This window comes from Ailuropoda melanoleuca, chromosome 8, assembly GCF_002007445.2.
Source record: "Ailuropoda melanoleuca isolate Jingjing chromosome 8, ASM200744v2, whole genome shotgun sequence".
Classification (NCBI taxonomy): domain Eukaryota; kingdom Metazoa; phylum Chordata; class Mammalia; order Carnivora; family Ursidae; genus Ailuropoda; species Ailuropoda melanoleuca.
In genome coordinates, this window is record NC_048225.1 from 59,809,465 (window position 1) to 59,827,518 (window position 18,054).

The 18,054-nt window shown below is 52.5% G+C and overlaps 1 protein-coding gene across 3 annotated transcripts in view; it reads left to right on the plus strand.

The window, feature by feature from the left end:
- The first annotated feature begins 2,010 nt into the window (after positions 1–2,010).
- Positions 2,011–18,054, plus strand: part of PPFIBP2 (PPFIA binding protein 2) — a 141,227-nt gene continuing 125,183 nt past the window's right edge. The window contains exon 1 of one of the 3 annotated variants that reach the window (XM_034666506.1): positions 2,011–2,348. In XM_034666506.1, the coding sequence (XP_034522397.1) occupies positions 2,277–2,348 (72 nt within the window). In that variant the 5' untranslated portion in view covers positions 2,011–2,276. The remainder of the gene's footprint in view (positions 2,349–18,054) is intronic. The other 2 variants (XM_034666502.1, XM_034666503.1) reach the window with 2 other exon arrangements.

Sequence of the window (18,054 nt, forward strand, 5' to 3'; positions counted from 1 at the left end):
CCCCATGCATACAGCACAGTTACCCGCAGTTCTAATAGCTACAGAGCCCCGATCTGTTGTGAAAGGAGGCAGGTATGGTACCCACTCCATGGGTTTACAGACATCATCTACCCCGTGGGTAAAATAACATTACCAATTTCATGGAATAAGGCATGCGGGCTGCCTCAGGAGGAGGGTAGAGCGGGATTATCGGCGAGTGGAATTATGTGTGGGTGCCGCACACAGAGTTCCTTTAGAGGCCCAGAGGAGGGTTGCCTTTCCTCTGTGATATACTTGGATTTGACAGTTCTGAAGGGTGCCCTTGCCGCTAACAACCCTCCCAGTGCTTTAAATTCCTCCAGCTAGAATCACTCTTTTAGGTCAAGGTATCCTTTCCCTGTTAATGGGCCCTTTTGTTTCCGGGAAGCCAGGGCAGGACAGCACGCGGGCCCGTGACTTCTTTCTGGTGAACTGCTCAGCTCTGGGGTCTCTTGTCGGATGTTAGGATGCAAGTCCCTATGACCTATAGCGGTGGTTCTTAAACTCGACTGTGCTTAAGAATCACCTGAGGACCTTCTAAAGATCCTGACACCAGGCGGTACTCCCGGGACATTAAGCCAGAACTTCTGGAGGTAGGACCCAGACAGCGGTATATTTTAAGCCCCCTCCCCCCAAAATGGTTCCAAAGTGTGAGTAAGCTTGAGGGCAGTGACTTACACCATTTTTTAAGGTACTTTTTAAAAAGTAACTGTATGGTTCTAAGAGCCAATTAGCATTTTCTAGGGGCTGAGGTTAGGGCAGTGTGTCCACTGGGGCAATAACATGTGGGATTTGGAAACACTCATGAACTCATGTGAACTGGACAGCCTAGGTCTACAAAAGCCTCTGCTGCTATTTTAAGGAAGTGAAAGGGAACTGAAGGGTGTCCTGCTGTAACACAACTCCCGTGGGCCCCAGCCTTCCTCTGCTGGCTTTGCCTTTCGTCTGCGTCTGGCCACGTTCCTGCAGTGACCAGAGTCTCCTATTTGCCCTGGGGTGGCTTAAGTTCTGTTCACACATAAAAGTCTTTCGGGCACACTGGTAATTTCAGACCACCAAGGTAATTTGAAAAAAGATGTGTCTTGTGGAGTTTGTCCAGCTTGTAGAAATGTACATTAAAAGTGAGGCCCGGGCTGTAGTGACTCCTGCCAGCGCTGGGGACTAATCCAGAGTCTGCGGTGTCCATGCCATCTGCAGCCCACAGGGATTTTAATCAGCTGAATTGAGCAACCAGTCCTGGGAGGCCCAGGCAAGGCAACAACCTAGCAGTACTGCCAAAGGGGATTCAGGCCGTACACTGCGGAGAAGTGCTGGACTGAGTCTCCAGGGCCCAGTCCTGCCCTGATTCTAGAATCCATTCCTGTGGTCCGAGGTGCCAAAGCTTTTCTCCTGTCTGTGGAACCCCGCCTTGATGCTGAGCATAGGGAAGGAAGTGTCCTTAGCTGTTCCTTCACAAGACCCGGAGCAAGTGTCTTTGCTCGGGGATGACCGCTAGGGGGACCTCCACCCCAGGTCGCGGGGTTCAAGCGCGCCCAGGATCCAGGGTGACTGAGAGCCTTCCAAACGGGTTGTTCAGAGACCGGGAATGAGGCTGCCCTCGGGCCAACCTCAATTTGGACTGCATCGCACGCGTCCGGGGAGTCCGAACACCCAAAGTGTTGCTGCACTGAGTGCGCCTCTCATCGATCATTCTGTGGCTTCTCTCTCTTCGCAATTCTCGCTACAAATTGCTTTTCTGCTTCCTCGTTTTCATTTCCTACGGCCGGGGAATGGTCCTGAAGGGCCGGAGAAGCCCTGAGGACTGGCAGCACTAGCGCCGGGACCCGCCCGTCGGTCTCCCCGGGGCCGGAAGGGTGCAGGAGGGGGAGGTGACAGGAGCGGGGCGGGGCTATCAGGGGGCGTGGCCCCGGGAGGCGGGGCTTGTGGGCCCTGAGCGCGTTCCAGGGGGCGGGGCCGCGGCTGGGCGGACTGGGCAGAGGCAGGTTCTAAGCAGCGGGGTTCAGGAGGCCGGTCCCCAAGGAAAGGGAACTGGTGGCGGACGGGTCTCTGCGGACTGCCGCGCTGCCCGAGAGGGAAGAGGAGTTGAGGGGCGGTCCCAGGGGAAGGAGGGCGGGAGAAAGCCGGGGCTCCGGGACGAGCCTCCCGTGGGTCCCGCCCCCGTCACGTGGGCTCCAGACCCGGCCGCTGCCGCTCGGTCCGCTGGTTGGTCGGTCAGTTGGTCGGTGGGTCAGTGGCCTGCTGCTCGGTCCTCGGCTCTCATGTTCGGAGGTGGGAGGGACACGGGAGCGGCCCGCACACCTGAGCCGCCCGGAGAGGAGCCCCGCACCCAGGTCAGTGGGTTCTCCCCACTCCCCAGGTCCCCTGCGCGTTCCGGACCGGGCGCCCCCGCGGGTGCATTGCCTAGGGAACCGAAAGCCCCCAGATTCAAGAACCACCCGAGGAGTGAGGGTCAGTGCCAGGAAGGGCCCCAGAGCGTGTCCCAGGTGCGAGGACAGAGACCCTCTTCCTCTTCTCTGGCCCGAAGACTGGGAGGAGGGTATACCTCCCGTGGATTTGCTCCGAATTTCCACCCAACCCTGCCCCGGATCTACGGACTATCCGCGCGCCTCTGCAGGTGCCGGCAGGGCCCTGGAGATGAGCAGGACGGTTAGTCACCTGAATTCTGTGCCGTATGTCACCGAAGCACACGCGTAATCTAGAAGATCCCATGGTGGTCGGGCGGTTTAGGGTCTATTTGCCCAAACATCTCTGTTCGGGTGTGTTCAGAGGCAACGCCTTGACTGAGACCAACTCTGTAATTGCGAAAACGCAACATGCCTATCAAAATCTCACGCCACTGTGTCCCAGTAGACTGCCAGATGGGGAAGGTTCTCCTTGAAAGTGGGCTCCTCCTCTTCCTCATAACATCCCAACTCCAGACCTGCAGGTTTTCCTCAAATGAAAATAAGATTATATATTGAAAAGCTAGAATCTCCAAAGTTTTCGGGGGAATTGAAACAGGCATTCCAGCTAGTCTTTAATCCTCTTGAAAAACAAACCCAGATTATTGTATTTTTACTTCTAGAGCAGCTGGTTATGTCGTAGAGATCCGCCCCCCCTTTCCATATTTTGGTCTACTTCCTATCTTTCTCTTGATCTCTCTCTCTTTCCTTTCCCAGTTCCTTAATTGATTATAATACAAATCTGAAGTGTTTCCAAATTTTATGTTGCATTTTGTGAAGTTAGATGCCCAAGTACAGAAAGGTAGTTGGCTGTGCACAAAATTCATCTTCAGTATGTTCAGTCTTTAATTTTTATTTGAATATAGAAAACACAAAATATTTAGAGATTTTTTTCCCTTTTAGGCTTGAGAGGCAGCCCATTAGTATTCTGCTTACATCCATCTTTAAACGACCTTGAAGTGGGGAAATGAGAAAGATTAGTGAATTTCTCGCCTACTGCATTCATCCATGATTTTATCAATACATTTATTATTATTTTTCCATAGAGATTTGATGATGTGCCGGTTACTAGCTTATTGCTACTGAGGAGACCAACGGGATCATGGTGTCCACTGGGGTAGCTACCGCAGGTGTGTTGGCTTTAAGACTGAGCGGAATGAGATAAAGGCCAGGAGAGAGGGAAGAGCAAAGAGTTGTGGGAATTCCTGTCTTTGATCTGAGCAGGGAAGATCTGGGATAATTTCAAGAAGCGGATGACTTGTGTGATGGATCTCAGAGGATTTCTCCTGGGTGTCTCCAGGCAGAGGCGGGTAGAGCGTGGCCTGGACTGAGAGCTGTGTAGGCAGGCAAGCACCAGCTAGCGGTGAGAAGTGCCAAGTTGTCTAACTGGGTTCCCAGAGCGAGTGCTAGACAGTAAAGCTGGTGACAAGGATGAAGCACGGCCCCAGTGGGCCATGAAGGTCAGGTGCAGAAGTCTGGAATTGGAAAGCATGGGAGCCAATGCCAGGTTTTAAGCAAGGGATTGACTGTGGTTCGGTGAGCTTCTCAAAGTTCGGGAGCTTGGACCTTGACCATCCCAACCCCTAACCTGATGTGGAGAAAATCCAGCAAATATTTGTGGAATGAGTGATCAGGCAACAACTTAAAGCTGAGCTTCTCAACCTTTAACAAGCTTAAGAATCACGAGGGGCTTCTTGTTCAAATGCAGATTCTGATTCCTAGGTCAGGGGTGGGATCTAACCTGCATTTCTAACGGATTCTAGGGTGGTGCCGGATTCTAGGGTGGTGCCGTTCACTATCTTTGGCAAGGATTAAGGGCCATAGTTTGCAAACCTCGGAATTTTTAAGCTATTTGGGATGAAGTGGGTCTGGGATGGTGTTTCCAAGTTCCCCCTGTGATTCTGATGAAGGCCAAGGTGGGGCCTGCTCAAGCCTATGGTGGCAGTGCTGTGGGAAGGAGTGAGCCGAGGGGCCAGACACTGGGGCTGAGGGGCCAGTTAGGACATTGAAGGTCAATCAGGATAGAAGAGGGGAGGCGTTATATTGGGCCTGAAAGAGTGGGACAGGTAGGAGAGACTCTTTGGAGAGATCGAATCTATGGGCCAGCGGTTCAGGGAGTGCTGGTGTGTCTGTCTTTAGACTGACAGGACAGGTTCCAGAAGTGAGGAGGGGGAAACGATTCTGAGAGAATTCAGCTTTGGAGAGGAATGGCATGCCCTTCAGGCTATAACATTTGATGTAAAATTTGGAAGTTGGTTTTGACGTGGCCATCAAAAATTTTTTTTCCTGAATTACGAATCAGTTCATGACGCTTCCCTGCTTCAGATCCTCTGGCGGATCCCCTCTTGCAAAATATGAGAAGGAAAAGCTAATATGAATGCAGCGAATGAGGCAGCTAAACATTTATTAAACTCCCAGATTGTGCACCCCCATTCTAGAAGTGACCCTCGGGGTGGGGGGGAACTTGTGACTCTGTCAGCACTTGGTGTGGGCACAACTAGACTGCACCTTTTGGCAGCTTTGTGTTGTCCTGAGTCACTGTTTTTCCTGCTTCCTCCCCAGAGCAGTTCCACATTACGTTCCCTGGCATCATTCTTCGGTTTCAACACTTGATGGCACCTCTGAGTCTCAGTGTTCCAAGAACCCCCAGGTGGTCTCAGAAAGGTGGACTGTATCTCTTCTAGACCCTGAAAGCCAGGTCTTATTCGCTGTTGGGGATCTTCACGTCGTCCGTTCTTATCTCTGACACACTCAGTAAATAATCCAGGAGGTGCCGTCCTAGACTAACAGTCTGTTTAGCTTCTCACGGCCTTGCGATTTTCCAGGCGCTGCGAACTCTCCGCTGTGTCTTCAGGAAACGTATGACTTCTCCTTAGTGCTCCTAGGTAATTATTACTTTGGGGCTCCTCTCTAATTCTTGCTTTCGTTTCCTCTGTCTATCACATCCACGTTTATGCCCACAGAGAACTGACCCTTGTGCATCATGCTCTCGTGACCGTGTTGTGTGGTGCAGACATCTTGGCCCTGGAATAGATCTTTGGATGGAAGGTCTGCACAAGATGGGACAGGATTGCCTCCGTGCTAGGATAAAGTGTAGTGTCGTTGTTTGCACTGAAGGCCCTGCGAAGGCTGGCAGGCATGTAGCTCATAGCCACATTTCCACTGTTCCCCAAACTGAGTAGCTCTCCGGTTTCTATCTTATGCGCCTCTCTCCATCTCTGCACGCACCATTTGCTCTTCCTGGAAAGCTCTTTCGTCCACTCTGTGAGATGAATGAACTCTTATTAAAACTTCGGGATGCAAATCAAACCCTTGAAACCCCTCTCCACCTTCCACCTCCAAATCACTTCGGCTCTTCTCCCTGGCGTATACATATAGCATCAAATGGAGAACTCAGCTATGGTACTTAGGCACTTCATTTGCATGTCTCTGTCCACACCCGTTCCAGACCCTGAGCTGCTGCAGGCCTGCATTGGCCTCTGGGTGCAGCCCTGCACTTAGCAGATGTGCAGGAGAGGCTGTGGTAAACATGCGCCCTACCTGGCTGGTTTTCGCAGTGTTTGCCCCAGTAAAGGGGGAAAGGGGTAGGCTGTTTTGCATCAGAGATGAGGGAAGAGACAAGAACAGAACCTGAAAGACTGGGACAAGCCCAATGAGGAGTGGCCTACAGGGCTAGAGTCAGAGGGTGGGGTGGGGAGCGGACACTGGGAGAGGCGAGACTGGAGTCTTAGGCTGGGGCGAGGTCATGGAAGTCCTCGAACACTGTGGCTAAAGAATTGAAATTTTATTCCCATGACATTGAAGGTCTTTCAGTGTGGAAAAGACAGGGTGAAATCTCTGCTTTCAGGTTGATCCAGGGCTGGGCAGGGCCCCATGTAGGGACAGGAAGCAACCTCCCGTGAGAATGTGCTGTTGGAATAACCCATCGAGGTAGCTTAGGATGTAAATCAAGGCAGTGGCAGTAGAGCTGGAGAGGGAGTGGTCTTGCCAAGAAATCCTGCGGGATTGGGTGACTGACTGGATTTGAGGGAGAGGGAAAGGCAACGAATGGGACACTGACACTTTGTGCTAGTGTGCTGCGAGAAGAATGAGGCATTGTCAGCATGAGAGCAGGGAGGAGTTTCTTGGAAGGGGGAAGGGAAGTGAGGATGGTTGATCATTTTGGAATCAGAAGAGAGCCTTGGGTACTTTCTTGCATCATATATACAGACACACATCACACACACACACACACACACACACACACACACACACACACAGATGGTGAAGCTACCCAAAGGAACCTGTCTCGGGTCACCTGCCACTGGTGGTAGAACCCTTGGAGCACCATGAGTTGGCCAGAGAAGAGCTGCCAGAAGGTCCCGATGGAGATTCCATTAGGCAATGAAAAGTGGGAAAGAGACCAGGTTTGGGGTGAATTCAATCTGCAGAACAGCTACGACTGGAATCTTACAGGTCAAGGACTCAGAAGGGAAGTGTCTGCTGGGGGCCAATGCCAGTGTGGGTGTGAAGCCTCCTGAGTCCTCCTTTCTGTTCCGTGGCCTAGCGGTGTGTGGGCTGATGGGAAGCAGGGAGTGCTTTATGGTATGGACACTCACACTTGTTAGTGCTGTGTGGGTATATGTGTGTTAAATGTTTTCCTGGGAATGCAACCACCCCTTTCTCAGTTCTCCAGAAACATGTATTCTAAGACCCAAACACTTTCTCCCCCTGGCAAACTTTAGGGACCCAGCCAATCAGTCAGAAGAAGTTGCCTGTGTAGTGTTGGAGTGGGGGTGGTGGGCGACCTGTGCGTAGGGCCAGTATCAGGGATCCAGATGGTTGGGGGAGGGCCCTAGCTGTCGGTGAGGAGAGAGAACCTTATCTAGAATCTGCACTGCTGCCTGGAGACTCAGCGGCCCTGAGGCTGGATTTCCTCTCCTCCTCACCTCTCCCTTCCACACCTTTCTGCCTCGCCTCCAGCCTCCCAGGGCAGGTCCTGCCTTTGCCATGGCACAGTGGTCCCCTTAGTTTGCTGAGGCCGAGCTGGGTTAATGCATGTGAAACATTTAGATTATTGCCTGGTTCGTGGTAATTGCCAAAGGAAAACAAAGACAAGGAATGCTGGGATTCAACCTCGAGGGAAAACTTGTCAAGCCTCGTGGCTCTTTCGAACTATGCAGCTGGATCTGGGAAGTTTCTGCCTTATCTTGTCTTGAGTTTTTGGTTTTGTGGCTATTTATTTTTTATTTATTTACTTTTACTGATCTAAAAATGTGTTCAGAGCCTGCTCATTCATGGTAAAGAATCAAGGCCATCTAGAGATTGCAGACTGGAGATTTGGGTTGTCCATGTCTCAGGAATGACTAATGCAGAGGTGAGTGGGTGGAGGGCCTTCTGACAAATCTCCGGGAACAGCTTGTTAACCCAGGTGAGGCTGCGGGGAATCGAGTAGCCTGGCCTCCCCCGACCTGTAGCTGCTGAGCCGGTCCCAGGTGGCTCTGCTTTGGGCACATGTGTTTCCTCCTGGCGATGAGAGGCAGAGGGAAGGGTTGGCTGATCCAAGCCCTGGGCTTGCTCTCTGCCTGCTTAGGGTGAGCCAGTGCTTGCTGGTTGCTGGGAGTGTGCTCAGTGGGCAGTCAGAACTCCTGCCCTGACCGGGGCGAGCACATCAAGCCACAGTGACTTGTGTGCGTGGTTGGAATGCACCAGTCACATGTAGCTGGGCCTCAGCTGGTCAGGGACCGCTCTGCCTGGGAGGGCCGCTCCTTTGACTGCACCGGTATCCTGAGAGGTCTTCGCAAACTTCTGCAACCTGCTTCTGGCAGAAAAGCCCAGAAGGCCCTGCCAAAAGGAACTCCTGAGGTTGGCAGACTGTGCGTGTGAGTGTGTGCATGTGTGTATGAGAGAGAGAGAGAGTGAGAGCGATGGAAGGAGAAGGAAGGAAGGAAGGAGCAAGGGAGGATGGGGTAGTTGTGTAGGAGCCACAAGGCCTGTTGTCGGAATTGGGGAAAAGGGCTGAACCGCAGCTCAGGCCAGAGCATCAAAAATGAGCCACTTTTCTTTCCTACACGCGCACGTGGCACCTGCTCTCTCTTCAGGGACAGTACTTCCTGCCCCCACACCAGGCCTCGTCTCCCCTGACTCAGAGGTTTTGGCACGAATAGCTAGTTGGGCATCACTGCTTCACGAAGGCGACAAAGGTGTGGGTAGACTGGGCCCCCGGAAAGGGGGGCCATCCTCCAGAGGCAGGATGGGGGGCGTCTCGCTTTGGTGGGTTTTACAAAGGGCTTGTCTCACGAGGTGGGTGATATTAGTCCCATCTTGAGGGAGGGAAATGTGCCAGAGAACTCAAGTGATTTTTTTAAAAAAGACTCCACGTATTAGATTTAATTTATTGTCCAAATTGGGATGCTTTTGAGAGGGAAAGGCAGACAAATGCTGAGCTGGGTGGGATCCTGGGGTGACAGGGCTGTCTTGGGTGTACCAGAGGTATGGGGTATCGAGCTCCAGATTCAGTAAGCAACCAGGGCAGGAAGTGGGGGGGGGGGATCAGGGAGAGAGGGCTGCCGTAGGGGGGAGGGGAGAAGTTAGAACTTGAATTTGGGCAGGAAAGGCAGATTCTTTTAATTTAACATTTTACCAAAGCAAAGGAATCGCTCTTGGCTCTGACACCTGACCTTGACGGGATGTCATGAAAAAGTTTTATTACATAAGCTCTTCCTGCGACCAGCCAAGACATCTGGTTCTTCGATGCAGTGCGCTCACCCGGTAACAACAACAACCCTGTATGTCCGTCTAGATTTTGGCCGTGCCAGCTCCCCGGAGCTCGCTGCACAGTGCCTCAGGCAGGGATGACTGTCCTGCTTCTGGAGATGAGGGCCCCCCACCCCGCCAGCGTGGCAGGCCGCAGCTTTCCTCCACCGTGAGGATCTAGCCTCCCGATCTCTGAGGACCCTGCTTGCTCAAGCGAATGGACTTTGAACCAGACGGCCTCCCTTTCAGGCCCCCTCTACATGGATTTGCTGTTGCCACTCTGAGCTTTAAGTTCCTCCTCTGTTCAGTGGGAACAATAATAAACCTGTTCCATTTGGTTCTGGTGAAGGTTCAGTGAGATGATGTCCGTAGAGTGTTGATCGCGGTGCTTGGTGTGTCCTCCGGAGTCAGCAAGTGGGATTATTACCGTTTTGTCAAGAAGAGTGACTTCATCATCTAGAGGGCTTTTTCTGAAATCTCGGGGGTCGGAGTATTCTCCAGGCCTCCAGGGATGACAAGAAAGGACAGCCACGGTGAAGGTGAGCAGGAAGTCCAAGAGGCAGAAGTGCATGGCCGGTGGGAAATAGCCCGGTTTCAGATGGCTGGTCACCAACGTACAGCACAAAGGCGGCAGAGAAAGCTGAGAACCCAAAGCAGCTTGATGAGATGTTGGGGGATGGGGAGAGTGCAAAGTCCTGTCCTGTAGGCTCCAAAAATCAATGGTGAGGGTTTCCTACCTGACCATGGAGAAAAGCCCATATAACTTGCCTCAGCCTAGTTCAATTAATAGCAGTCCTGGCCTTAGACCTTGCTAGAAGGTCACCCCTCTTTCTTCTGCGCTGGCCAAGAGTGGACCCACCGCACTCTGGGAGCAGGCGCAAGAAGGAAGGATGCTTAGTGCTGCAAAGCTGGAGTCTGTGCCCAGCAACCTTTGAAAGGACCCAAGGACTGACAGGAAGACACTGGGGCTGTGATGGTGATTTTCAGGTTGGGGAGGGAGCCACCTTGTTCTGTGTTCCTCAGAGGGGAGAGTTACAGGGCCATGGTGGGGACGGGAGAGGGAATTAAAGAGGAGGCAGATTTCTGTAAGAAATTCTGTGACGTAAGAAACTCTGCCTAACTCAAGCTTACCTCGAGGGTGAGGCGGCGGGCTCAGAGCCTGTGTTGCGGTCTCCGTTTAGAGCGTGTCGTCCAAGCGGTATTCACTAGAGAGGTTTATGAAATTGCAGGGGAGGCCGGATTGGCTGAGAGCTCTAACTAGAAGTGCAGTAGGATGGTAGAGATGGTTGGCTTCTGAGGTGGAATGAAGGCAGGAGGCTGGGAAGGGTGGTCCCAAAGCTATGTAGGAGCTTCTCTGTCCCGAGTCACAGGCTGAAGTCCTGCTCCATAATGGGGCGGGAGAGAGGAGAGGCTCTGAGAAAGTGGCTTTGTGGCCTGAAGCTCTGAGGCCTATGATCCCAAAGAGATTATACTCTCTATATTCTCTGCTGTGCCTACCTGGGCTCTGCCACCGACCGGGGCCTTGAAGGCTCTCACGGATCATGGCCACCCCTTGAATATCTCAAGAACACAGCATCCTGGTATTTGAAGAATAGGACCAAGTGGTCCGAGGCCCTGGGATCGCAGCACCAAAGAGGGGATGGTGGATATAGGAGGGAGCCATCCAGGAAGGCAGTGGCTACGACACTGGGAAGTCTGTCTGTCTGCAGCCTGGGCCACGAGCCAGCTTCCAGCCCCTAGATTTGCCGGGGAAGGGTTGCGGGCCGCGGGGGCCTTTTTCAAGTAGGCTGAGGTTTTGGGTGGGGTGCATGGGTGGCAGATGGAGAGTGCTGTGGTTAAGCAACGTGGATGCCTGAGGGGCACACTATCCTGGCCGGAGTGGCAGGGAGGGAGGCCATGGAAGCCCTCAAGTCAGAACCGGCCCACTGGATCTAGGGCAACTCCCCTTTTTAGGAACAGAGTTAGAGCCTAATTCTTAGTGCTCCGGTGCCAATGGACTCGTGACCTCATTTATTATGTCAGTCACCGAATGATTTTTGACCATCGTCTGTGCTGAGGACTGTGATGGTGGGCACCTGAGATGAGTAAGACATATCCCCAGCTTGGATCGAATTTAAGGAGTGTACCCCTTCCTCAAAATAGGCAATGCTAACCACAGAGCAGTGAAATTCAGAGAAGGGAGAGGTTGGGGCACTTGGCTTGCTGAGGAGATGGCATTTGAGATGTGTCTTGAAGGAAACACAAGGACCAGAGACACCCCTTTCTCTGGGTCCAGGGCATTTCTAGCAGAGGGGACAGCAGTGGACAAAGAAAAGCATAGGGATGGTAAATTAAAGGGCCTGTGTGGACAACAGCCAGTGGTTTGGTTTGGCTAGACCCGAGGAGTGGGGTTATATAGGGAAGGAGGGGTTGGAAATCATCATTTATTAAGTCCCCACCGAGGAGGAAAATGACTCAGGAGAAGTGACTTTTCCCAAGGTTCTCCAGCTGGCAAGAGGCTGAACTAAGACTTATGCCCAGTCCACCTGATCCTCAAGCCCGTGTTTTTTCCATTCTATCTCGCCACCACATGGAAAGGTCAGATTATTCAGTCTTAAGTTTACCACGCAGATCAAGCCCTCATGCTGAGGCAGGAAGCCAGTCAGACCGCACGTGTCAGATGACATTAACCTGTGAGAAGCACTTGGTGGACGTGGCCAGATTGTTAAGGCGGCACAGCCAGCCCCATACACACAGAGACAAATTTGGGAGTGAATTTCTAAAATAGTAGGAAGTTGCATAGTTGTTCATGGTGTCATAGAAACTGTTATTTTCCAAGCGCTATAGACAATTACTGATTTCCTGGCTGAATTCCACCCACTCCATAAAGTATATTAGAATGGGGCAGGATAACCTGGAATCTTCTCTTAATTTATTCAAAATGCTTTTTGGCTTTGGCTCCTTTGTCCTTAGTAACAAGTTGCTTACAGCCCACCTCATCTGTTGGGGACCCCAGAGTGTCGGCAGTAAAGGGATATGAAGCAAGATGGTGCCTCTGGAGTGGGTTGGAAGGGTGGGGTGAGGGATGAGAGTCAGAAAAGCCTCTGTAGGAACCCAGGTGGGGGGTGTGGGTGGAGAGGAGGGGCCAGCACAGCTCAGGAAGCAGGCTGGGAGCCTGCCCATGCAGGAGTGTGGAGTGGAGGCTGGGTGCTGCGTGAAAGGAGGGCATTGTTTCCATCAAGCATGTTCAGGCTCTGAGCAGTTGGGTGCCCTGGGTGGCTGCCCGCTGAAGGTGGGTTCCTCCTTATCTCATATGCTGTAGAGACAGCCAGTCCTTACCGCTGATCAGGTCTACCCAGAGCCCCATCCTGTGTTGAGTGTGGCTGCCTTCCCCACCCCCCGTCCCCCAGCTCAGACCCCAGATCTGGCCCTGGCAGCTACACCCTGCTTCCTCAGGGTGGACCTGGGGTCCTTCCAGCTGCCCAATGGGATGCTTCCCCTCAGCCCAGAGAGTGAGCCTAAGAACACCTTAGGGAGGCTGGGGTGCCGATCGGGTAATATCTGGGCTGCAGCGACTTGGGATCTCGTGTTAACAGGGGACTGCAGGTAGGACACAGCCCCCCTCCGCGTCCTGCCTATGGATCAGGAGCCCTTTGAAAACTGTTAAGAGCTGCTCCAGAGTTACAAATCCAGTCCTTAACTGTCGTGGTTTTTTGTATTTGAAAGAGAATTTTAAATAAATCTAGTGACAGTTGAATGAGGGATGGCGTTGACGAGAAGGTTTTTACAGGCGACACGAGACACACATCTTGTTGCATCGCTGTGACCCGCCGCATGTGGAAGCCTTTCCCAAGTAACTCCTGCTTGGCTCTAGGTGTCCCCTAAGAGTGTGATGTCCGAGGGAAGCAATTGTGGGGCCCCTCCGGGTCACCAGTACAACTTGATCGTCTTCTGTCAAGGCCACCTCTGAGTTAAAGGGGCTCTCACGATGCCAGTGCCCAGGGCCAGGGGCTTCCTCCCCACAAATGTGGCCGGGACATGGCCCTTCCTGTCCCCAGCCCTGGAGCCCAGCTTCAGCTTTACCCTCCATGTTTGGGTCTCCCAGATCCATCTCCCGGCTATGACTTCTCTGCCAGGTGCCTGCCCCCAGGTCACCCATGAACAACATAAACCCTGCCTGCTCATTGTCCCTAAGTGGGATGCCTGGGGGCCCCCACTGGAATGGCTGAGGACGGCACCAAGGGGCTGTAAGAGGAAGCGCAAGATCCGTAGGAAACTTTCTGCTTGGGAAGAGCCAGTGGCCTGGACCTTCCGTCAGACACTGCTAGAGAGACACTGAAGGCTCAGAGCAGGTGCGCTGTTGTGGAGCCCCAGGGCCTGCCGCCTGGGGGGCTGGCTTCAAGGGATTTGGTAACTTCTCAAAGGAAGTCAGTGTCATCTATTTTTTCCCCCTCATCCCAGCAGTTGAAGCCTGATCAGGGGTCTTGGCTAAATCCATCTTCTGGAATAGTGCAGTTAGGGCCGTGTTCTCTAAGGGTGAGAGGCAGAGTGTTGCGTATTTACTGGGCCAGGCACTGAGCTGGGGTGGTTTACTCTGTCCTCTCTCCTAACCCTCTGACCAGCCCTATGTGAGGCAGGCATTATTATCTTTGTTACACAGTAACCCGAGAGGTTAATATATATTACCCAAGGTCAAAAACTAACCCAGCTGTAAGTAGCAGAGCCAGGATGTCGGATGTCCACCCAAGTCAGTCTGACTGCAAAGCTTGGACTCTTGTCGACTGTCTCCTGCTCCTCTCCTCAGGGGTCAGGAAAGGAGTGCAGGAGCTCAGGGTGCAGAACAGGGGTGGGTCGGGAGTGGGGACGCCTGTTGCTGCTGCCTTCCCCTGCTGCGGCCCCTTTCTGCCCCTTTCACCCGGAGTCTGAGGCACTGCTCAGGTATCACCCATGGGAGAATAGCCCTGCTTTGTGGACAAGAAGTGAGAAAGATGGAGAGAGGCCCCCAGGAGCTATTGCAGACGCTCCCACTCCCCTGGGAGCAGACTGACACCGTCTAGAAGCAAGACCTCATGGGCGCTCAGAGAGGGCAGTCCGAATGCGGTGTAATCCTCTAGCTGACTTGTCTTTGTCAGCGGGACTATGTGGGCAAACGGGGGCTTTCTGGATCATTTTTCTTGGGGAAGTCCCTGAATCACTGTGGCCTAAGCGCTGTCAGGGGAGGGAAGCAATCCTGGTGGCAGGCGTCTTGTGATGGGTGAGCTGAGCTGAGGGGCCAAGCCTGCCTCTCCTTCCCCCGATGTCACATGTTGGAGTTGTTGAATTGGTTGGAAGCGAAGACGGCTGGGCCCAGGGCACTCGGCTCCTTGAATGCAGCTAGCTGGTCAGGCTGTGGCGTTGAGAAGGGTTTCCTTCTTGTAGCCTATCAGTCTGGCCTTGCTAAATGGCCTCGCTTCCTGCATGACCCGACGCAGAGCTGACGTACAAGGATAAAGGACTCTTAGGAACTGCCCTCACCTGGATGCTGTTTAAGGTCTGAAGGTGCAAAGCCAAGCCTTCCTCAGGCTGAGGGGGAAGGGAGCACCTCTGGATGAGAACAGAGCCCCACATTTCTGGACGGGCGCTGCCCCTTGGCGACAGGCTAGTGCAGCCAGGATCAGACTGGGGCGTGTACTAGCCCGCCAGGCCTGCCATAGCAAAGTGCCATAGACTGGCTGGGCGAAACAACAGAAATTTGTTTTCTCACAGTTCTGGAGGCTAGAAGTCCAAGATCAAGGTGTCAGCAGGGCTGGTTTCTTCTGAGGCCTCTGTCTTTGGCTTGTGAATGGTCACCTCCCAGTGTCCTCACATTGTCTTTCCTCTATACCCGTCTGTGTCCTTATAAGGATACCAGTCAGATTACATTAGGGCCCACCCCAATGACTCATTTTAACTCAGCTATCTCTTTAAAGAACTTACTTCTAAATACAGTCACATTCTGAGGTCCTGGGTATTAGATGTCGACATAAAATTTGGGGAGGGTGAAACAATTTGTCCTATAATGGTATTTCCCAGAATCCTCAGTGAACAAGCCTCCATGTCCTGGTGAGGGATGGAAAGGTGCTCCCTGCTGGTCTTGCCGAGGGAGCAGGACAGGCAGGTGGACTCCACTCAGCTGGTGGGGAAGCTTGACTGGCCTGATCCACAGGCTTAGCCTCGCCAAGTCCAGGCCAAGCAGTTCCGGGGTCGTCTGGGCTCCCTAGCAGCAGCGGGTTCTGTGTGCTGTCTTCATCTGGCTCCCATATGGCCTCAGCCCTCCAGTGAAGACAGAGCTGCTGATACCCTCCTAATACCCTCCAGCCCAGGCGTGCAGAGGAAGCCCCCTTCTCCTCCGACAGAGGCAGGAGCCAGGCTCTTGTTGCCAGCACACACAGCCTTTGGGCTCCTACTGGTCTCAACTAAAAAATGCAAAAGGAAAACCATTGCATTGATTCAAAATTAAACTGTTCGACAAATGTTGAATGTTCAAAACACAGAATAAATTTTGATTAATCCAATTAGTATTTATCCAGAGACTGCCAAATTCTGGGGTCTGTGTTCCTCCCCCAGCAGCGTGGGAGGCTCACAGGAGGTAGCTGGCTACAGGCTAAAGTTATGTATGAGGCCCCTGAACATTCTAGATGATAGAGAAAACTTGCCAATTCAGATGTGTTTTTTTTTTCTTGTTGCTTAGCATTCGAAAATAATAGAATAAGGAGAAATGCCTGGTTTTATCATCTGTTAGGGGAAGTTACATCCTCTTCCCCTCTTGTTCTTGTGGAAATATACTTGCATTCTCAATTGCCTCTTGCTCATACCAGGGCCGACCCTGGCCGGTCCTTCTCCAGCTCTGATTATCAGGTGGCAAAGAGAGGGGCCTCATGTGGAGAGAGTGGGAGGAGAGAGGCTGCCGTGGACAATTGCCCACCCTTACTCAGAAAACTGGCCAAGGTTTCTCTCTTCTGCGTGGTCCTTCTCCCTTGCTCTCCACTCAGTGCACACACTTAGCATTTTGTGTCAGCCGACATTTCCTGAGTGTCTGCCTGTGTTGGGTTCATTGCTGGGCTCTGAGGGTAGAAAGGTGGATAGCACATACTCCTTGCTCTCAGCATCTTAATTTAGAGGGGGAGACAGACATATCGAGGAATCGTATAACCAGAACTGTAAGTGAGATGGTAAAGGTGAGTACCAAGTAGGGCAGAAACAGAGGGAAGCACCCAGCACCTTCAAGCCCTGGGGTAATGGTATCAGGAAAGGCTTCCTTGGGTTGGTGCATGTGGAGAAGGTCTTAGAATATGTGAGATTTGAAAGTATTGCTGGAGAAAAGCATCCCAAACAGAGGAAAGAGAGAACACAGGGAAATCCTTCTGTATTTAGGGAGTAGGAAGTGGCTCAGAGGGGCTGAACTGAGTGGTAAGTGCAGCTGGAAAGGTGAATCTTATGGGAGGACTTGGAGGGCCGAGCTATGGAATACAGCTTTGTTCCTGAAACAGTGGGGAGCCATGGAAGGTTTGGGAGCAGAGGAGTAATGCCATGGGCTTTATAAAGCATATCCTGCCTGCTCTGGGAAAGATGGGTTGAAGGAGAGTCAGCCAGAAGCAGGAAGCCTAGAGGAGGCAGCTTTGGCAATCGGAGGGAGGGATGATGAGGGTCTGAGCGAGGGTGGGCTGAGCGTTTGGTCAGGAGGCAGGACCTTCAGAGAGCCTGAATGGCATTGCAGAAAGGACGCCGTCTGTGTTGCCAGAAGTTTAGGTTCGAACCTCAGTTCTGGGTCTGTTGGTCCCCAGCAAGGCAGGGTGGAATCCCGTGCGCCCCCCTGGAAAAGCTCAGCTCCCTAAGTGCTAGATTTAAAAAAACAAGCAAATAACAACAAAAAACCCCTTTGTTATAAAAAAAAAATTCAAACATATACGAAAGTAGAAGGAACCGTGTAATGAGTCAACTCACACGTCAACCAGCTTCCACAATAAGCCCTTGCTGCTTATATTTCTAGGGGATAATTTTTTTTAAAAGATTTATTTATTTATTTATTTATTTATTTATTAGGGAGAGAGCACACATGAGTGGGAGGGGCAGAGGGAGAGAGAGGAGGAATCTCAAGCAGACTCTGTGCTGGGTGTGGAGCCCGGCACGGGGCTCGATCTCACCACCCCGTTAGAACCTGAGCCAAAACCAAGAGTTGGACACTTAACCAGCAGTGCCACGCAGGCACCCCTGTGGGAGACGACTTCAGCAGTGAAGCTTTGTGAAAGTATTCAAGTTGAGGTTACATTGGAATCATTTCTCTGCGTCTGTTGTCAGGTTGAGGCATTGAAACGACTTGATGTGCATTTGTTCCTCCTTGGAGGTGAAATTGTGCGTGCACTCGTGTGTGTTCTCTGTTGTGAGGAGGGCAGTGAGGGCAGATTTCTTTGTGTTCCGGGACTGAGGAAACTCACTACCAGCAGTTCGTATCTGCGGGTGAGGTTCTGTCTGCCCGGGGGGCGGGTGAGGTATGGACATGGGAGAGAATGGAGGTGTGGACGGCTGGGGAGGGCAGTTGGCAGGGTTGGAGACCCTTGTTATCCATTCAGTGAAGGATGCCTGTGGCTGAGCGCCTGATTTGTGCTGACCAAACTGACAACGCTAGTCTGTACACCAGAAACCAGTGGACTCATTTACTTGGTGGGCATCATCCAGCAGCCACAGCACAAATACCCGTCCTCCCAGACCGCCCTCCTGGCGGTTCCCAAAGGTGGATTACAGGGTCATCCGCAGGTTGCTGGGGAGCCGACTCTCAGACAGAGGGCACTGTGTGGATGGTAGGGGTGTCCCTCCAAGCTGCTACGGGGCCTCTTTGCTAGTGACGAGATGGTGTACTGGTCAC